The sequence below is a fragment of the Parus major genome, chromosome 15 (genome assembly GCF_001522545.3).
Source record: "Parus major isolate Abel chromosome 15, Parus_major1.1, whole genome shotgun sequence".
Lineage (NCBI taxonomy): Eukaryota > Metazoa > Chordata > Aves > Passeriformes > Paridae > Parus > Parus major.
Window position 1 is genome coordinate 8,060,696 of NC_031784.1, and position 21,840 is coordinate 8,082,535.

Below are 21,840 nucleotides of genomic sequence, written 5' to 3' on the forward strand. Positions count from 1 at the left end.
TCCCCGCCCGTCCCCCTCCCCGCCGCGCGCTTTCATTGGGCTGCGGCGAACCGGCAAGCGGGGAAGTGACCAATCAGAGCCCGCGGCGTGGCGGCCCCCAGGGGAGGACGCGAAAGAGAACTGCCGCCGCTGCTCCCTCACGGGGCCGGGCCGGAGTTGCGTTGCCGCCGCCCCCGGGCGCCTTCACCGCCGGGCCCGGAGCGGTGTCACCGCCAGCTGCTGGGCACCCCCGGGGCAGCGCTGACACCACTCTGCAGTCTGCCCTTGCTGAGAACGTAGGAAGGGAGGCCAGGTCTGTCACTGCTGCCCTCTGGTCTAACGGGGTGTGGGCTGTATGAAAAATTACAGCCAGATCAGGCTGAGGGGTTGATAAAGGGCCTTGGCGGAAAACGTGCTGTGGGTTGGACTAGTCATTTATCATCGAAGCCAGGGAAGGACAGTTGTCCTCACACTGAGAGCCGTGTCAGAGACAAACTGGCTCACAGTCCCAGCCCAGGTACGGGCAGGGTTTACAGCCAGCCTCGGGGAGCCGCAGTTGGCACTGTCAGGTCAATCAGCCCCTGCTGTGCCATTCAGGCCACTTCTAGCTCAGAGCTGGCAGGCGGCACATTTAGGTCTGCTCCTCCCTGCGGTTCTGGCTCTTAGAATGGAGTAAATATGTACCCATTCAGGGGATTTATAGAGAAAAGTAACACAGTACTGAAAAACAAAGGAAATTCAAGTTTGTGGACTGACTTGGATGATGATACATCACAACTCCAGTCATTTCTGGATTATATTAGAGCTTCTAATTATAGGGCATAAACACTACACAAAGAAGAACTAACAATGGTTGCTGTAACATTAAGCTGCAGCAATAACATAACATCTTTGCTTTTGGATCCCAAAATTCACCTTTTGTATTTCAGTCTCTTGCAAAGTTCTTATTACAAAGAGATTATTAAGATCTCTTCTGTAGAGAAAAACCTGCATAAATTAACACACATACTGTCCTTTATTGCATAGTTTTGCAAACTAAAAAAATACCCCTCCCCCCAAAAAAATCTCAATAAGAGGCAGCCATTGACAAAGGACATTTGAACTCCTACATAGTTCTTTTGTCTCTGAAACTCCTTGGATTGACCCATGTACCACATCGCAGCCTTGTGTGAGTCCCACATAAAGACTTCAGAATTGTGAAGAATTCAAAGTAATTCAAAAGAGAGAAAGATTTTGATCTTTGTAGTGGCAAGGAAAGAGGTAGAAGGGCGCCCATCTTGGGACTTAAATCTTTGTAATAATGGTATTTTGTCCTTGAAACAGCAAAAACTTGAAACACTGAACTTGGTAATATAGGGTGATTTAGAAAGCACATTAGTGTTGCAGGGTAGTCCACGCATCATAAGATGCTCAGCTGATTCTCTCTTCCACCAGTCCTGAAGCAGCAGGGTTTTTTCTTGCTCATGTGATACCATTCAATTGAATGGTTAGGTTTTTTGTGCTGACTTTGGCTTGTTTTCCATAGCTATACCTACATTTAAGAAAAATCTCTGACTAAAATGCCAGGCCAGCCTTAAAACAAATCCAAGTGCTAAACTCAGTCACATACACACGTGTCTATACACACACAAACACACTCAAGTGTGCTTTTCTCAGGACAAAAACCTCATTTCCTACTGCTAGAGATATAAAGATTTACTTACAGGAAAGCAAAAAATCCCCCACTGATAGTCAAATGCCATATTTTTATGTCATTCTAAGCAGCCTTGCTGTTCTAACTAAGACAACAGCTCACATTTGCCGCTGTTGTTGTAACTGGGGCAAAACCAGATGTCTGTGGTTGCCATTTTAGCCATGGAAAATCAATCATATGGGGCTTTAGCAGGCACCTGTCTGTCTTTCTGGGAGGTCGCTCAGTCTCAGTGCATTTAGTGCCGTTTACATGGTGCTCCCTACAATGCTTTTCAGTCCCACTTTAGAAACATAATTGGGTTAGAACGGTTGCCAACAAAGAGCCCATCAATGCCAAACACCCACGGCAATTAACAACCACCTCATTGCGACAGGGCCCTCTATTGTTTCTGGTAGACTGCTGTAAGCTCCAGGTAAAATGGCCTCAGAAATTATGTGGCTTCACCTTGGTCATGACAACATCAGCTTTTTTTATAGAAATCTCTTTATGATTCTTGTTTATGCACAGAAACAAAATAATTCAACGGTGCTGTAAAAGAGGAGAATGAAAAATGTAACTACAAAGCCTTCAGTCACACCCCTTGTGCACAATTGATTTTCAAGCACTTTGGAAATTCCTACATTTTCACTCAGGTGCAGCTGTAGGTATAACCTGGCCTCCCTGAAAAAATGATTGAGCAGTGCCAAATGCTACTAACATGCAGGAATGAAAAATCTGTGGCACAGAAAAATTTCAGAGGGCGAATACTTACCCAAAGCAACAGATTCTAGAAAAAGGTTATAGTTTTTATGTTGGCCTTTGTTTAAGATGCTTTGAACTTTCTGTTTGCTTTGCATGATTGGAGCAGTTACTGACAACTAAGGTAGCAGAGCTGGCATCTCCTGGCTGTGATCTGCAGCCCAAAAAGCACTGGTACATCTTTTGGTATTGACAGCCCTTGATTTATGGAGAACACTGCAGCAACACTTGGGTTCTTTCTCAGACCAACACAAACCTTAGGCAAAACAGACAGGGACAGTTCTGAAGCCATTAGTACAGAAAGTATGTTAGTACCTGATACAGAAACAAGCCCACATGAGCTCTTCCATTGGCTTTTCTCTGCATCTGGTTCTTTCTCTGATGTCAATAAAGCTGAACTGTACTGAATTCAACAGAATAACTGTAGGCAATCAGGTCTGCAAAGATTCTGTGCTTTTTTTCTGTCTCCTTCTTTCACTCCACGCTGAGGAACAGCTGGTTATAAACCTCATTTCAGATGAAACAGTTGTTTCCACTGGCATGCCTTGCAACAGAGCTCTTCCAACTGTGACCCCTAAGCCTCATACAAACAGTGAACAGGAATAATAATGATAAAATGCTGTCACCCAGGGAGAAAGAAAGAAAAAATTGCCAAGAATTTATAGAATTCCAGTTTCTTATCACTCAGCCTAAGTTAAGGTATAGATAACCAAAATAATTTGCTTAGATTTTTGGATTCAGTACACATAAACATAATGTAAGAATAAGCAGAGTAAGTAAATAAGCAGAAGACATTTGACAAAAAAAAGTATTAACATATGCATATTTACATATTTAGATTGGAGATTTTTTCATCTCCAAGATGAGATGATTTGATGTTTTTTAATTCTGTCTTCTATTTCTAGTCTCAGAGGTAGAGAGGATTTCCTGGGAAGTTCTGCAGTCCTGGCTATCTGTGTCCATCACTGTCACCATCTCTCAGCCACTCTCCTGTCTGATGCTTGTCCTTCAAGAGCAGGTTCCCCTCAGAACCCCAAAGGAATTAATCTGTACTTCCACTCAATCAACTGAGAGTTTTCACTTGTTTTCAACGATGCTGGGAAGTGACAACAATCACTGTAAGTGATCTGCCAGATTAACTTCCAGGTGTAGTAACACTGCTGAGGTGTTCCTGATGTTTGCATTAATTCCCTTTTTTCCCCCTTAACATAAGGACCTGCCTCTGGTATCTTTGATCCACATGACCTCCTGATCAACATTTGTAAAAATCAGGTTTAGGCTTAACTCTGCTTTTGTTTAGACAGTAAGTTGAAGCTGAGGAATTTATTTTGAATTTATAGAATGATTATTATTATATAGAATTATTGTTAGACTTATTAATTATTATTTAGAATTATTGACAATTTGTAGGCATGGATTGGAATTGTTGTTTTGAAGATTAGCTTCTATTTTAGAAGAAGAATGTAAAAATGCAATGTGTGTTACATCAGTTCAGGCAGCTTTTAAAATAACTTAGTTCTTCATGGAGTTGAAAAAACCTCTAGACATCTGTTTCCTTGGTAGATAAATATTAATGTAATTCTGAAAATTCCACTGAACATCTATGCATCTTTTATATAACCTGCTCCTCTCTGACCTCAACAAAGATAATTTCCTCTAGGAACCTTTATTATAAATACCAAGAAATGAACTCCAGATAGTATAATAACTTTCAGAGAGGTCAAACTGAATTCCTGGTGCAATCAAACAGGTAGTGGAATCAGTCAGTCTGGGTTTAGCTATTAATGTGCACAGTTAAACAGTACCTATTTTGGACCTATCATTTAATTGTCTATGAGAAATATTCCCCATCTCAACTCTTTTTTGACCGGGTGTCTTTGTATATTTAATAGACCTCAACATCAGGAAAAAAGGCATCTGGAAAAGGAATGTGCAGGCTTTACATCTTCTCAACCCCAGTTAGAAGTCACAGATGCTGTAGCTTAGTTCATATTCAAATACTAATTTTTACCACACATTAGACACTGAAGGAAATGCAGCGCAGAGAAAATAACCCTCTGAAAAAAGAGAGAGTGGATTAAAATTCACCATCAATGAGCCACAGTATTACCAAAGACCAAGGCCTGCTAGGTGCATCAGGAGGCATTTGAGTTTGGTGCTTTTAGCAATCCTCCATAATTTAATGCCAAGTGCCAAATTAATAAGAATGGCAAATTTTGCCTTTCAGCCACCTTGCTAGAACCAGGTACTGGCATTATTTTGTGCTGGTGTTAATTCAGGTGTTTCAGACATGGGCCAGGGAAGGTGACAGGTACTACCTGACTGTGTCACATGGTAAGCAGGGTAAACCTTTCACTCTTAGCAGATGTATTACAGAGTTTGGGGATTTCAACCCTTTTTGATGCAGGATGCCGGAAGCTGTTCTATGGATAAAAAAACCCCATAGTTTAAGCATTTCTACAGAAGCCACTGAACCTCAAAGATTTACAAAATTTTTGAGGCTGGGACAGAGAAGACAATATTTACATCCTTTCATTTAGAAAATGGATTTTACTTTGTGTCATTTCAATGCCTTTTACAGTTCACATTTTCAACAAAATTTCATGCAAGGAAAAGACAAACAAAGTCCTACTGTGCTACCATTGTAATCCCAAATGAACTAACTAGCTGCAGCCAAGGGAACAAGAAAAAGAAAACACATTTTTTATGTCAACATATAAACAGATGCCTTGTTGGAAGCTGTAATTGTTGGAAAACACTTTTGTGAAATACAGGAAACCTCGAAATTTGCTACTGATTAACTCAAAGTTCAGGGAAAGAAATTCAAGCTCAAAAGCAGTGAAGCACCTGAGGAAGGTGAGAACTCCTGCTGGCTTTTGCAGCTAAACTGAGGTAGGGCTGTGTTTTGTTTTAGTTAAGCTGGAAGATGCAGCCTTTCCTTAGTCCATGTCCTAGTTTATGCAGCTCCACCAGAAATACTGGCCAATGTGCCTATCTTCACTGCAAATGAAGGACTGTCCAGAGGCAGTCAGCCTTGCCTTTCAGCTCTGGGTTGAATTTGTAAGGGCCTTTCCCCACTGGGCTCTGTCAAGGTCAGCTGCAGGGGCTGTCCTGGTAGCCAGCTGTGAGTACAGGCTGCAGAGGGAGCACTGCTGCTATCTAAGGGGATGTGGCACAGGGGCAAGGGTTGCTTGCTGGGAAATGTTTGCTTCCAGTGGCAGGAAGGAGAGCTGGATAAACAGGTACGAAATCAGAAAAGAAAAGCCTCCAGGAAGTGCATTAAATATTTAAGAAGGATGTTACCATTAATAGCATTAAATGCATACTAAGGTTAAGAAGGCTGAGAAGCCAAGCTTTGTCTAAGATTCTTATGTTGTGCCTCTCACCTGTGCAGAATCAGGGAGCACTGGCAGGTCTAGAAAGAGGCAGAAAACCCCAGAGTTTGCATTGGCAAAGAGAGGAGATACTTATTTTGTGATTCATGACATTACCTCAGAGTTGTGCTGACTTCAGCTGTTACAGTAACAGCACTCATCACTAAGTGAAGACTCTTGGGGAATGTGGGCAGGCTGTGACGTTCATCTCCCAGAAGGGGAAGCAAGTAGCAGTTGCACAAATATCCCCTCTGAAATGCCAAGGGCACAGGAAACCTTTACAAAACATCAAAAACTTTTCTGTGACAGAGCCCTACAACTATCAAATGACAGAAAAGCTCACAGGAATTGCCTGAATGAAGATTTAGCAAGTTGTCTACAGCATTTTAGCATGATCTGCTTTGAATTTCATCTCATATGTTTTTTTTTCTAAGAGAAAATGTCACTGAAGAGGCAGAAGGCTGTCTCCAGCTCTCACCGTCATTTGCAGTAGTCATTGCTCATTTACATGAACAGGAAAGAGCAAGAAAGAGTGAGAAAGTGACAAACAGCTGATGTCCCCTTTATGCAGCAGAAGTCTCCCAGTGCTGCCCATTTTAAGGCCTGCAGGGAAAGCAAAGCCCAGGAACCAAATTCTCTCATGAATAATATTGCTACTACCCATTTTATTTTTCTCCTTCAAAGTATCAAAATAAACCTACAAATTGTCATCCAAAATTTAGCTACCCCTCCAAGTGCCCTCAGGCTAATGGGGACAAAGTTCTGTAGCAGTTTTGCTAGGTGGACTGATGAGAGCCTAAAGATAACAGGGCTGCAACCTACCTCAATTCAGTGATTCCAAATTCCTTCTTAGGAGACAGACCTGGAAAACCACTACTCCCACAGGTGTTCATGCCCCCACACAGATGTTTCAAACTTCAGGTGTGAAAAGGGTACAATTTCCTCTGTTGAATTGTGCTTCTATGTCTCCAATCAGATGGTTCTTCCTTTGCCGAAGACAGTCTCTGACAAGTCTCAAAGACAAGTCATGTCTGACTTTGGGGCATGGACATGCTGGCTGTCTTTTAGGAATTTAACTCTGCTGAAAATGAGATACCTGGAGGCTTTGGTTTCTTTACACATTAATTAAGCAGCAGGATTGTCAGTCCATTCCCACAGAAACGACCCTTAAAGCCTTTTCCTACCCATTTCACTCCAGCTGCTCTTCCAAGAAGCTGGTGCTTGGCTTGTCAGCTGTTTCCGCTTACCTCCACACAGGCACAGGTTCAGAGGTGTAAATCACCATCGTCCATGCAAGAGTCCCAGTCCCAGTGTGATCCCAGCTTCCTGGAACAAGTTACAGCAAACACCAAGGCAGCTACCCTGGATTCATGGACATGTTACCATGGCACTTTCTGAGCTGCCATTCTCCCTACCCCAAACACGAGTTTATTGTTTCTCCTGAAATATCAGAAGTGGGTAAATGTTTTGGGATAACACTACAGACCAAGAAGAGGGTTGTTCTGCTTTGATAGAACTTCATCCTCTTCCACAGGTGAAAAATGCTGGCTAGCAGTATCTTCCACTCTCCATTTCAAGCTGAGTACTTGGCACTTTCATTCTGGTAGATCGCGAGTAGCTTTTCTGCAGTGAGAAAAAACAGCTCAATGGGAGGACAACCAAGATTTTACATGCAGCCTGATGGAGAACTGGCTGTCATCCAGCACTGAATGACAGCATGTTAGAAGCTGCCCTTCGTGAAACTCTCGTCTGTTCTCCCTGCCCTTCTCTAGCCCAACACCAAGAGCCATGGGACCTCCTGACCAGGGTTTGCTGCCCTGTGGCTCTGAAGTCAGACTGAATGCACACTGCCACCAAACCAAGGTGGGGGAAAACAAGCAAGTGGCTACGGTGATGGTCACCGATTGCAGGATTATATATATCCATGGCATCGTTGGGATCGTCAGTTTTGCGCTGAAACCAGCACAGAGCACGAACTGAATTGCTTGACCCACCTTCAGCCGCAGGCGAGTCTCACCTCGGGAGTGTGGAGCGAAAACCGCCACAGAGAGCGGCACGGGTCCCGGCCGAACCGGGCCATGCGGCGCTGCGGGCCGCCGCCGCCAGGGGCCGCCGCCGGGGCCGCGCCGGTGCTCGCCGCGCTCGGAGGCGCCGGCGCTGCGGCGGGACCGCCCTGCGCTCGCCTCGCCGCGGGAGCTCCCGCCTGGGACCGCTCGGAGCGCCGGCAGGGGGGATGCTCGGCCGGGCGGCGCGGACACAGCTCCGCCGCCGGGGCCAGCGTTCCCCCCGGGGCAGCGGCGGCCGCGGCCGCCCACACCTGGCGGCGGCCCTGGGACCCGGATCGGGCCGGAGCGGAGGTACGCACCGCCCCGGGCGCGGGAGGGGAGTGGCGGGCCCCCTGCTCCCCCGCCACAGCGGAAAGGCAGGGCCGGACCGCCGGAGGCCGCTCCGTCCCGGTTGTCCCCGGGGACACGGCCCGCACCCCCTCTGGCCGCGCCCGATGGAGCCGGGGATCGGTGGCCGCGAAGACGTCACGGCTGCGGGCTTGCCTCAGGTGATCCGCACCCGTGCCATTTCGCCGGGCACCGCGGGCGAGGGTGTGCTCGGGAATGGAATTTGACCCTCTCTTGTACCTTCGATCGATTAAATCATCCCACCAAGTCCCCGAGCTTTCGCACGCTCCTCATCGCCAGAGGTACAAAGTATCCACAAGGGTTTGTCCCCGCAGGGGAGGGCACGGCTGGTGCTCTTAGGCAGGAGCAGGCAGGGATGGTGTGAGCCCGGCGGCCACACGCAAATTCAACCACTGTGCGAGCTGCGAGACAGCGGCGGGCTGAGGTGGAGCAGGAGGAGTTAGTCAGGGGCTGAGTCACGATTGGGTTCGCCCCCGGTAAGCCTGTCTTTTCCTGTTTGCCTGCGATCTGCAGACTGCTGAGTGTTCCCATTAAACCTCCTTTTACTTTTTTTGCCAGGGATGACATCTAAGGATGCTTCAGGTGAAGCTAATAGTAACTGGAGATGACTTCGGCTATTGTCCTCGGAGAAACCAAGGCATTGTGGACTGTTTCCTGGCTGGTGCGATATCTAACGTGTCCCTTCTAGTCAACGGAAGTGCTGCAGCAGATGCAGCCAAGCTGGCAAGGAGGTAAGCTACTTTCTTTAGCTCCTTTGTGGACAGCCTCCACGAAAAACCAAGCCTGGAAAATGTATTTTGTAGCCCCAGAATAAACACTGTATCATAGCTCAGGTTAGTATAAGAAAACTGTATTCAGATACATTTACTAAGACTCTTTATAGTAAAACCAGTGATCTTCTAATACTAGTAGTGGTCTTTCTCTGGTATTAGCCACTGCACCTTTCCCCCCCGCCCCAGGATAGGAAGTAATTTCCACTATTTGACTAGTAGAAATTGGGTTTGTCAGACTTTCTCCTATCACACTTCTAAGAGATGCATCATCAGAAGGAAAGTGCACATTATATAGTTAGACCAATCTTACTACCCCTAAAACTATAACAGCATAAAAGCACAAATATTTAAATCTAATATAATTGATCCATTTCACCCAGGCCAAATACAAGGTCAGACAGGCTCATTGCAGAATCAGGGAAAGGTGTGATTCTGCAAAGGCTGATTTATAAATCTGGACAGTGAAAAACTTGACTTTTTCCCCACACCATAAACCTTTTTAAAAAAAGCACATCAATATTTATATTAATTCTAGGCTTGATAAACATATCTGTAAAAAATGCATACATAAAGGAAGGAACAATACCTTGTACCACCTTTACTTCACCAACTTCAGAGGCTGCTGGCACAGTTAGCTCTGCAGCAGATCAAGTGCTCCATGGCAGTCTCATGGTCTAGTCTAGCAAATCCTTTAATAGGAAGCATTATCTGCATTTAGGAGGTAAAACCCAGTTTATGCTTTAGCTCTGGTGTGGCCAGGCACTTGGAAGCAGAAGTATGTCCTGAAAGAGAGAACATCAAGGTTGAGAAACAATTTAGGAAAGCAGAAAAGGAAAGGAGCTGTACTGCTGCTAAATAAACAGAGACCTTATACTTTAAATGTAGCTGCTGTGGGGGAGAGTTTCATGAGAGCCCTGCTGTCCTTGTTCTCATTGAGCACCTCTCCTCAATTTGCTGTGGTTTTAGAGGTATTTGGAAATTGCTTGTAGCTTCTTTGCTGTATAGTAGTGGAAGAAAGCCAAGGTGCAGTGTTAGTGGCAAACTGGTCTGTAATAAGGCTAGAGATTCTTCACGAAAATCAAGGGAGGAACTGCCTGGGAATGAGAAGGGGAGAGGCACAACACCAGTAAGATTCTTAAAATCCTATTAGTAAATGAAACAAAACACAGAGATAAAGCCAGCACATCTCTCAGACACAGAGGCACCGTGAAACCCTTTAAGCCCTAGTGGTCTGGTAATGTTGTCAGCTATTTTAGCCATGGTCTTTAGCAGGCTTTTAAAATAGAATCCACCTGGCCTCATTTCCATAGCCAGGAAGTAGGCCATGGAATCAGGGGTTTAGAAAGCATCTTTGAATCCAGGTCATGACACTTGTGCTAGCAGCTGATATGGGTGTGAAAAGCCACTTGGGAGAGCAGGGGACAGCAGAGGCTGCAAAAAATCCAATTTGATTTTTTCTGGGGAGATAGGCCTGGGAGGGGATGTAATTTTGAATTATCAGTGTGAATGAAATGGATTTAAATCTATTTCTGAGCACATAAGCAGGGTCACTTTGGGAACATCTGCCAGCTCTGAAGATCAACAGCCCAGGTTCTACAGTTCCTCATTTGTGTAACTATCTGCAGGTGTATTCAGCCATAGCCAGGCATGGGGGGAGCATTAGCAGGTGTGGAGAAGTGATTTCCTCATGTTGAAATGCAAGCCCAGCCTCAGCTGCTGTTAACTGGCACCTGTGTGTGTAAACAAACCCCTGTGTCACCCCTGAGATATTTGTTCATGTTACAAAGGCTGACGCAAACTCTCTACACAGATGACAAATAGGTCAGATTTGCTAGAAACGTCATTGAGTCCTCCTCATCTTGTGGTGCAGAAATATCATTTGCTTGTCTGCCTTGCCAATATTATTCCTTCTTTCCCCTGCTTGGTGTCATCTCCCATCCCACTGTAAATATCGAGGCTTTTCATTTTATAGGATTAAAGTCTGCCTGTTTGTTTTTTTTCTCCCCATGTTTGTCTTCCCCTGTTCAGCCTTGACCAGTGGTGTAAGCAGGAAGAGTGGATCTATCCCCAGCTGAGAGAAGAGGCTTGAAGCAAATAGCTTGTCCTTTCCTGGGGCACATTCCAGTGCGGTGGAATTTGGTCTTTCACACACATGGTGCCAGGATTGTCAGAGTGATGGACTGCTTTTATGGCTTCTTGATAAACTGTCTATGACATGATTGCTTGTCACTGCAAGTCTTAAGCTGTCACTCCTCAGCTGGTATTCAGATAATTGGACACAGGAAGAGCTAATTAATAAGTAGGCAACTTTTCCTTCCTAAGCACCTCATGCTGCTCTACAATGTTAGGACCCAGCATCTTTCAGAAAGGAACACAGGTCTTCTGAAATTTCTTTATTCCTTTAATTTTCACAATAATTCTGTAGTTTCTGGTTATACCATCTGTTGCCCTGAGTCTTGATTAAAAGCCTTGGCAGACATGTGATAGTCAGCAGATCTTTGTATCAGCTCTAACATAAGCCAACTGCAGAACAACAGAACCAAGCAGTAAAAAATGTACCTTCCTTAACATTCAGGCTCAGCACCTTGGGCTTTCCTCATCTGCTGTCACAACTGGGCTGAAAGAAGGGGCACACTCATTTCTGGCAGCAGAGAAGTTTCAACAGAGGCCTGATCCATCACCAAATGACAAACCTATTGATAGCATCTGCCAGAGCAGAACATAACCAGAACAGCAGGTGGGAGAACAGACTGCCATTGTAGGTTGAAGATTTTTTTCAGTAACTCAAAGCTTTTCTCTTTATGGGGCCTTGACTGACTGTGATTTCCTGCTTATTCATATAATATGATCACAATTTTCTACTTAAGAGGCCCTGCCTTGAAGTCAGGCTCTGGAATAATCACCAGGAAGTCTGTCTTTCTCAGAAACTGGAAGGGTTATTTTCTAACTTGAAGAGATGCCTTAATTTTTCATTAGAAAAGTTGAGATAGAAATAGAGACACCTAAGACAGTTTACTGTCATATCCCCCCCTTTACATCAAACAGCTCAGGTGTCACTGAGTCTTAGGACCCTTTTCCATTTGATTGTGTCCAAATAGCTTATGAAGAGTGACATATTTTAGAGCACAACCTCAGTCTTCCTGGGTATTTGTTTGTGGTTTAAATACTGAATATCAGCCGAAGTCCCCACAACATCTGGGTACATTTAACAGAAGAATCTAACACAGCCACATTTAATTGCTCCATGTTTTCACTTCCTTTCCCATCAACACTAATTGCAAAATATGTGTGTAAATTGTGACTTAATTCTGACCCTCACAGTCAACATCTGACTAATTTAGAATTCTCTTATGCTTTCTCGTCACCCTTTTATGTGACTGTTAATCACACAGCAGACAGTTCCTCTGCTGCACTGTTTGGATAGGGGTGGGACCCAATCTGAAGCTTTACACTAGAATCTCAGATCATATTGACTTTACTGGCAACAGCCCATTTTACTGACATGAGGCTACAGACACAGGAGCTGCACTTGATACAAAGATGTAATTACAACAGAAACCTGGGTCCCTAAGCTAAGTTACAGCAACCAGCTCTTAACAGTGCAGCGGGTTTAGAGCATTTCTGGCAGAAGAAATAGGTTTTTAGCAGTAGCAGAGAAAGAAAGTATGCTATTTGAAGAAAGACAGATATTCCTGAATGGTGAAAGTGTGTGTGAGGAGGTATGCAAATGCCAACATGAGGAAACTAAGGAGTGCACGCTTTTGCTCAAATCCTTGCTTTGTTTGGCTTCAGACACATGGGTGTTCACTGAAGCGAGATGTTTAGATACAGATACGTATGTGAGGCTCTGACTTGGGTCACACTTGGGCTGAAACCTGATGATCAGCAATTTCCTGGATGATACAAATAGGATGTTGAAGGTGGAATTTGTTTACCCATCAAGGGAAAGGGAAAAGTGCTATGCTTAAGCCAGAGCATGCAGCCTTCAGCAAGGCAATTAGAACAGTGCTTGGCAAATCTCATAATTCCCACAGCCACTGCAAGTGCTCTCAGGAATACACAGAGTCCCATGGCATGGGCAGGCAGGACCCAGGACACTGTTGCTCATCCAGCCTCAGAGTGACTTGCTGCAGTTACCCATCTCCAGGGTCCCTTTGCTGCCAAGGATGTCAGTGAACAGGAATTGCAGCTGCACATTGCCTCAGCAGAGACATTTGTTCAGAGCACTCATGTGGCAAAACAAGCAACTACTTGAACAGGAAGCAGTTTAAGCAGTTTACCTGATTGTATTTCCTCTCTCTTTGATAACTCAACTGGGCCTGCTGACTCAGAATTCTTTCCAGGGTGAATTCCTTCTTGCTCCTCCTAGCACTTGCTGTAAGGATATTTCCTCCTTACAAGCCTCTCCTTTTCTGCCCCCACCTCTACAGGAATGCTGAGAAGAGAGACATAGATGTAACAGCCAACTTTCAGTGCAAAAAGCTCACTAATGCATTAACCTCAGTGGCCTGAACCTCTTCACCACAAGTGCCCAGGCAGCTCAGTCTAATGCTGATCCTGCTGCAGGAGCACACGCCTGACTGAAAGGGTCATTATGGCTTAAAAGAGTAATCAGAAAGGATTTAGAAACACCAAGTTGATTCTTCACATAATATTGTTTTGGCAATGGTGGCTGCATGCAGAAACTAAACTGTTGCCTGAAGCCCAATGCCAATCCTTTTATTTTGCATCTCGTGTGAGCAATTCATGAGCAGCAATGACCAGCAGGGCTCACCCTGTCCCATCTGGAAAGGGCTTGGGCAGAGGAGGGGGTATGAGGCCAAACCCACAACAGCTGAGCTCTGGTCCCAGGGCAGTGTCACATGCTATGTAAGCTGCTTGAGCTGCTGGTCTCTGCTTCAGTATTTCAGCCAATAAGTTAGCAGGTAGTTTACAGTCTTTTGAAAGATGTGGGCAACTACAAAGTATATTTCTGTAGCAGAAATAATCATATGTGCTCTGAAAAGTGGGCCCTTTCAGGATATTCCTGCACCTTGACTTTTCTCCCTCTGACGCTGCAGTAGAACTCTGCTGTACCCACTGAACTGTCCTCCTCCCCATACCCTTACAACTTCTCAGCGTGCCTTCTTCTGTGCACCTCCCACAGATGAGTATTTCTGAACAAGTTTCTCATGTATAACATTTTGAGTTTTGCTTTCAGTGCCTGTATCCCAGAGCCATTAAACACGAGCCATTCCTCTCCAGCCTGACTCCATAAGCAAACTATTAAGATATTCAGCTGGTGTTAGGGAAAGCTCTGAAACATCCTCTAATGTTACAGTCAGGGTCTCCTCTTACCCAAGGACAAGGCCAGCTCTCTCTGCACTTCCACATTCTGCACATTCCCTAGCTCAGGGGCTGGCTTCAGCTCTGGCCAGGAGCTGCTCTCATGTTCCCCAGTGCAGCCCTTGGCTCCTGGGTGTCCCACACCTGTCAGAGGGACTTGCCTTCTCCTGGAAATAGCCTCCCTCACAGCATTTGAGGCATTGCACAATTGCAGGCAGTTCATTTGATGCTCCTGGGAGACAGCACTGAGAGGCTCAGCTGTTCATTTCTTGCCCTCCCACAACACATGAGAAAGAGAGTACTCAACAGAAAAAGTCCATCTGCTGATTCATGGTAACACAGGACTCCTTTTTTTCTTGCAAACTGGCTGTGCTACAAATAATACTCCAGCTGATGCAGTCAAGAGCTCCCTGGAGACACGATAAAGAATTTGGGGTGGATTTCTAAAAGAAAACAAAAACAAAACCACAGGCTTTCCCTCTGCCTTTGGGCTCATGCAGGGTGCCCAGCAGGATACAGGATGGAGGGGAAACCCTCCTGCCACAGCACCCCTTCTGCACTGTAGCTGCCTCCTGTGCTGCTCTGCAGCCTGTCACCCCCAGTGACACCTTCCATTTCTTGTATTAGCCAGGAGCTGGTATGCACATGTGCTCAGGCCCCTGCTATGATGAACATTTTTCATCAGTGAAACAATCAGACCCTGCTACACAGAAATCACCAGATCAGAAAAGCCAGAGGACCTTTTTCTCCACAAGCTGTTTTGCTCCATGAAACTAACATTCAAGCTCTTTAATCATGCAATGGACTTACTTTTTTTCACAGATCTGTGCATTTAACTTGACTCTTAACATCTATGTCTTTGAGAAGTAGTGTCTAGCAACTGATTGCACCATCTACCTGGTTCACAAGACATGGAAGAGCCAGGAAAAAAAGACTTTCAGTCCTGCAAGGGCCAAAGCCTTAGGACATGAATGGGCTAAATGACTCTGACTTGGTCTAGTCCATCCACGGTCCTGTCTCCAGTGAGCTGGTGCTTCAGCAGTCAGCTTCAGATGTCAGACAGCACCCTTTGCCTAAATGGAGATTGGTTTTGTTTTCTCCTTGCCATACAAGGGCTATACCAGGGACAGACCACACCCACTTTTAACAGTTCCATGCAGATGTTCCAAGAAGGTTTTAAAGCATCACAGACTTGTTGTCTTGAAATTCACTCTGCACCATGACTCAGACTGGGCAGCATAGACGGAACATTGCAGTTCTTCATCCACTCACTGGGTCAGCCAGAGGCCACGGGTTGTCTTGGGAAAAGTTTCAAAGCATCATTTTGGCTACTGATTCTGAGAATTTCCAGAAACATTAATGAGACCCAGCACAAGTCCAAGCATGCACAAGTCCTGTTCTCATTGTAGGGGAATCCACAGCAGACCAAGAAGGAAACACCAGCACTCTGCTAAGCCCTATGCTTGAGGGGAGCTCTGCAGCTACACCAGCTCCACAGTTTGTTGTTTTTTTGGGTTTTTTGTTTGTTTTTTTTTTTTTAAGAATGCTACAGAGTGCAACTGGGTAATCCATATGCTCCTTAGCAAGGCTCTACACTTCCCTATAGGCCTCCTTGCACTAATCCTTCTTTGGCTGTGCCAGGGAGATGCTGTTCTGTACAGCTCAGCCTCGTCAGTCACTGAGTGATTGCTCCAGTAGACAGAAGCCTGGCCACTGCAGGCAATTCCATCTGCAGCCCTTTGTATTTACACCTGTAGCCTCTGCTGTTGCCATAACAGCTTCCTTGGGCACTGTTTATATATAAGTGACTGGATTCTTCTTAAGCGCAGCTTTAGGAGTCATCAAGTAAAGCTCAAATGTCTCATAAATGTTCCATCTTTAACAGGGTGAACAACTCAAGGGGATGCCTAGCAAGGGCTAATGAGGTGCTTTAGAAAAACTGCAAGATCTGGATTTTTCAGCTGGTTTCCAGTGACTGCAGTTACTGGAGCACAGTTACAGCATTTAGCCCAAGATACCTCATGAGCCAGGGTGGGGGCCAGGTTTGGGGGCACTCACAGGCTGGCCCTGGGTAGAGTGCTCAGGGGGGTTGCCTGGTTGGGGTCACTCTGTCATCCTTTCTGGCAGAGCAGAGATACAAAGATGTACTCCAGTGAGCAGCACCTCTAAGATCAGTCTGGTTCTTACATTTAAGTCTCCCCTTCTTTGACCACAGTGAGGGAGGTGCAAAACTTACCAGATACTTCACTCTCTTCCAGATACAACATCCCAATAGGCCTGCATGCCAACCTCTCCGAGGGCTCCCCTGTATGTGAGGTGCTCAAGACAAAGTCTTCTCTGCTCAACCAAGATGGATTTTTCCATGGAAAAATGGGATTCAGAACAGCTCTGTCAAAAGGTCTCCTGAATATGTCAGAGGTAGGAGAAAGCCACATACAGCTGTACAGCTTGCCTTCCTGATACAAATCAGCCTGCATTTATCCCAGCACATAACAGCTGAGGATCTTTCCCAGATCCCAGCTGTGAGCAGGCTTAGAGATGAATCCTGCCTGTGCAGCTTGAGCTGGCTTTTAGGTCCTGGGCCTCATTCTGCCAAAGGTTCTGCAGCCTTTGAGAACCCATTCCTTCCTGATTCAGTGTCTGTATATACTGTTAAATATTTATCTGAGGAGGTAGAAGGGGCATTGGAACAGGTATTTACAAAGAACCTAGAGATCAGTAAAGACAGAAAAGTCCTAAGTAAGCACCAGGCTTTTCATCAGCTTGTGAGAGGTTTTGGTTCTCTAGGGAGATGTTTGGTTTTGCCCCATGAGCAAGGATGAACATGTTCAGATGATCAAAACTGCACCCATTTTAAACAGAAATGGGCGTTCAAATATCCTATGTATTTAGAACATCCCCATCAGCAGTACCACAAAGAGCCCCATGCTCAGGGGAGGCTCTGGGCAGCCCAGCAGTGCTGCAGATCCCTGTACCACCACAGCACCTGCTGCTTCCCAGAGCCAGGTCCTGGCTCCTGCCCAGTGAGGTCCCAGCAGCTCCATCATTCCCCTGCTCTCAGCCTCTGCCAGGTCTTGCTCTGACCCTTTTCTGCTGCACAGGTGAAGCAGGAGCTAAAGGCCCAGGTGGAGCTGTTCCATGAGCTGACAGGTCACCTACCTCCTCACATGGATGGGCACCAGCATGTCCATGTTCTCCCAGGTAAGAAGGAAATCTTCCCAGCACCAAGCAGGTGAGAGAGTCAGCTCAGAGGGGACTCCCCCTGCCACAGCTCCCTTTATGGGCAATAACCCCACCATGAGACACCTGCTGGCAGTTGCAGTTTGAATGTTCCCACATGACCCCACAGTCCTGTGCAGACCCAAACTCTTCTTGGAGGCCTGGGTCTTCCCATAGCAGCACCAGGGCATTAATGGCACAAATGGTCCTGGTTACACCTCTTCCTCCAAGGAGCAATAATTCTCCTCAGCATCTTAATTCCATGTTCTCACCCACATTGAAGGAGGCAGACCAAAGTCAGCAGCAGACTGGCCAGTTTAAACTGGAGTGCTGGAGCTTGCAATAGCTGGTGGCTCTTTCAGATCCTACAAGAACTCCATCCTGTCTGTTGTGTTCCCACACCAGTCCCTGTCTGCAGGTCTAAGCCGTAGAGATGAGCAAGGATCTTTTGTCCTTGTTTTACAAATAAAGTCACTGTGGTACACAGATGGAAAATGGAGTGAGAAAAGAATCCAGTTTTTCCCATTCCACTATTAACTGCCTCCGGATAACATTGCTCTGGCTGTACAAGGACTTGATGAAGAATTTGTTCCTGACAGTGCAGACCTCAGGTGCACTCTAAGACCAGAGTCACTCACTTAGAAGGGGGGCTAGACTAAAGGCTCAGTGCTGAAAGGAAGACAAGGCACCTACAGCAGAAGTTCAGGGAGAAATGTTTCCAGTATAGCAGGTGACTCTCATACAGATGGATTTCAGCAGAAGATAAACCAAATGGAATTTTATTTTCATAGAAAGGAAAGAAGCCTCTGTGCTAACAGCTTGCAGGGGACTTGAGAAGGTGGTTATCCACTCCTGACTGCAGACTCTGGTTTTGCTTACAGAGGTCAGGCATGTATTTGCAGAGGTGTTAGAGGAATATGGGATTAAGTACACACGTGTCCCAATAGAGCCAGGCCTTCATAAATGTGACTGGATTCCACCATCCCTGATGGACTTCTACCTGGGAGTAGAGGAAGATTCTTTTAACACAGTGGATGTGTTTACAAAGCATGGAATAAGGTAAGACAGGTATTAGTCATCCTTTTTTTGTAGTAAAACATTAAGATTTTATCAGTTCCTGATAGTATCTTTCAAAACTGGAACACCACCTTTCTCTTTCCTCTTAGGACTTAGAGAGAGTTTCAGGAGGAGCACAAAAGTGCCAGGGGCACAAGGGCTTAGAAAGTTTTGTTTGAACAGAGATGAGTCACTTTCCACTTGAAAAGGAATGTTATTTTCAGGGTATGCTTCTCAGCCTTTCTAGTGAAGCTGCATCAGCCTGGCAGTTGGAATGTCAGGAGAAATGCTGCATCAATGCTGGAATTTTAGAAGTATTATCTAAGGAAAATGCAACTAAATTTTCATCTTCCTGTCATAGTACAGAAAGGGTTTTAAGTAGCAGGAAAGAGACTGATTAGAAGCAGGTATTTGTTAGGGGGAAGCAATAAGCTCTGAGAGGTGACAGTACCACAGCAGGTGATCACTGCTGTAAGCAGAGCCTTGTCAGTGTCTTGCATCTCAGGGGCCAAACCCAGAAAGCTCAGCCCTTTCCCCAATAAAATCCTTCTCTTAAAAGTTTAGTCAGTGTTTTGTGTGTTAAAGGCCCTTGCAGTCACCTGTCCTTTGGTACAGATGTCATTACATCCTCAGTCCACTGGAAACATTATTTTCTGGGAATTTTTTTTCTTAAATCTGTTGTTCTGAACACCAGCAGCAGGCTGGTCTTTCTCCCTTCTCAACAAGAGCTGAGCTGGACTCTTCTGTGATCATTCAGGTAACGACTCCAGCCTTGATTTCTTCCAAAACCATTTTTATTCTGCCCTGACATGCAGTGGCTCAACTCTCCTGGACTCGTTCATGCCACACTCAGAACTGACACTCGCAGCCAGACTTGAACAAAGAATTGCGTGAAGCGAAGAAACAGGGTGTAGGTGGTATCGTCTAGATGGTCATTTTGTCCATTTATTATGGCTTTCTGATACATTCTGGCAGAAGGATTCTTTAACTGGGTGGTTGCCATTTTATTTCAGTTATTTCAGTTTCTACTTAGCTGAGGGGTTATTATTCAGGCTTAAGTTATTTCTATAGTGTGGCATTTCTCAGTTTAGCACTGCTTTTCCCTTTTGGGACAATAAAATATACCTGTAAGCTCACAGATGCCAAACACCCCATGTGCCATCACACAGTGCTGGGGCTGTGCTGGGCCTTGCTGTCTTGTAGAACTGCTGCTTGAAATAGGATCCTGGTTTCAGTCAGGAAATGTTCTGGTTTTACTTTTGTTTATAGTTAAAAGTTAAAAAAACCATGAGTTTTTTTCTATCTTAAATTTTAGGTAAATTTTGATTCCTAATCCAATGATTGTAACACAATTCTCTACCTACCTCTCTAGCATTAACAGCTGTGTTCCCTCCTCTGGCTGCAGGTGGCCAGACATTTACATAGGCCTGAGCACCATGGGCAGGAACATGTCTGTCAGCAGCATCCGGAGCGCCATCGACAGCGCCGTCCTGCAGCTCACGGCCAAGGCACCGCAGAGCAGCACAGTGACCATCGAGCTGATGGTGCACCCAGGGTACCCCAGTGTCCCCCCCGCCGGCGGCTGTGGGCAAGGACCAGATGATTTCTCACAGTCCTGGGAACGCCTCCATGAACTCCAGACATTAATTAAGCCGGAGCTGCAGAGCCATTACAAAAGCAGGAACATTCAGCTGTGTTCATTCAAAGATCTTTAAATAAATGAGCAGGCAGACATCCATCCATCCATCCATCCATCCATCCATCCATCCATCCATCCATCCATCCATCCATCCATCCTCTGAAGACAGGCAGTTGCAAGTGTCCAGAGAAGCCACATCACTGTTCTCAGGGTCACAGGCCCTGGTCCAGCTCACAGGAGCTGTGAATGGCCTGGGAATGGACACCATCACCCTGTGAGCAGTGCCCCAGAGCCCCAGCTGCAGGTTTAAGACCACAATGTCTGCTCAAAATGTGCCAAACTCCTTCTGTGACACGCCCTCCACAGCGCCCCAGTGCAGCACACGCTCCCAGGATGCAGCTCCAGCAAAGGAGCAGCACGAGGACAGACTTGGCTGTGAGACACTGCAGCACAGCACCCTGAGGAGTCTGATCATTTCCCCTTCAGACTTGATGGCAAAACAAGAACTGTGCTGGGGAGCAGGTGCTGCTTTGGAGCAGCCACTCAATGTCGGTCACCCACTGGATACCTGCAGCACTTGGTTCTCTGAAAGCAGCCAGTCCCTGCCCCTCCACTCGTACCTGTACACCCATGGTGAGGGGTGCAGGGACATTTCACCCTCAGAGCCTTCCTCTGCTTAGAGCAGTCAGGTCACACACGGCCCAGTGGGGTCTGCAGCCACCTGGGAGCCATCTCAGCTGGCAGGAATTGTGTTTCTGCCTGTTTACGTTGCCTCTTGGCATTAAGCCCCCCCTAGGAAAGTAACATCAGCCACAGCCCTTTTGGAGAGGCTTCTTATTTTTGGGATGACTTTGCAGGAGCAGCAACTGTTGACCCATCTGCTATTTTAGTAACTGCTGTGTATGAGAGCAGCAGCAACTGGTCCTGCACCACCCACTGCCCCTCAGGACAACCATGAGCTGTACCAGCCACAAGCATGCTGCGAGTGGAGAAGGTCCTTGTATTTGTCACTTTCATTCCTGTCACCAGAACATTTGAACTCCAACAGCCCCAGTAGCACTGCAGCTCTGTCATTCCTGTAAGGACTTTCACATGGGGAAAAAATATTTTAGATTGTTTGTGCTCATTCTCTGCACAGGAGTGATTCTAGTTAACATAATTGGTTTTGTTAACCATGTTTTTTAATATTAAAAAAATATCAGTATGGTCATCATTCTTTTAAATGAAAAATAAACTCAGGCCTTTTCTATTGCAAATCTTCAGGAGGCTTTCGAGTTTAGTTATATCTGGTGAGTGAACTAAACCCACTCACCTGCCTGCTCCCACACCGCTGGAAGGGCCTCCCTTTCTATCATTAATGTGAACTGTCTGATCTTTCCTATAACACATCTGAGGAAGTTTTTGTCCTGTACAAGTAGGAAGAACATCAAGGATCCTGTAGCAAATATTTTCCCCGATTCTTTCCTGTATTCTAGAAAATGCCTTATGTCTGAGCCGGGCGGGGTGAGAGCAGAGCCGGTGTTACCCCGGGGATGCCGGAGCGCTCACACCCGCCAGCGCCACCGCGTGCCCGCCGGGCCGCACTGCAGCCGCAGAGCTCCAGCGGGTACCGAACTGCCCCGCGTTCTCA

The 21,840-nt window shown here is 46.0% G+C and overlaps 1 protein-coding gene and 1 long non-coding RNA gene across 6 annotated transcripts; one reads left to right on the forward strand and one right to left on the reverse strand.

Moving 5' to 3' along the window:
- Window positions 1-144: 144 nt before the first annotated feature.
- Window positions 145-21,472, forward strand: YDJC (YdjC chitooligosaccharide deacetylase homolog). 5 transcript variants are annotated; one of them, XM_015643761.3, is made up of 7 exons: window positions 145-292; window positions 3,316-3,528; window positions 8,757-8,929; window positions 16,555-16,714; window positions 17,398-17,497; window positions 18,397-18,574; window positions 19,977-21,472. In XM_015643761.3, exons 3-7 carry the CDS (start codon window positions 8,772-8,774, stop codon window positions 20,284-20,286), a joined length of 906 nt encoding a protein of 301 aa, XP_015499247.1. In that variant the 5' UTR covers window positions 145-292; window positions 3,316-3,528; window positions 8,757-8,771; the 3' UTR covers window positions 20,287-21,472. The 5 variants fall into 5 exon arrangements, with proteins under 5 accessions (XP_015499247.1, XP_015499245.1, XP_015499249.1 ...); XM_015643759.2 differs by lacking the exons at window positions 145-292; window positions 3,316-3,528 and adding an exon at window positions 8,053-8,141; XM_015643763.3 differs by lacking the exons at window positions 145-292; window positions 3,316-3,528 and adding an exon at window positions 8,253-8,338.
- Window positions 8,926-13,244, reverse strand: LOC107211591. The gene is made up of 3 exons (XR_004499505.1): window positions 9,839-13,244; window positions 9,558-9,753; window positions 8,926-8,981 (listed from the first exon to the last, which is right to left on the reverse strand). It is a non-coding gene; the product is annotated as an uncharacterized LOC107211591 (long non-coding RNA).
- Window positions 21,473-21,840: the final 368 nt, after the last annotated feature.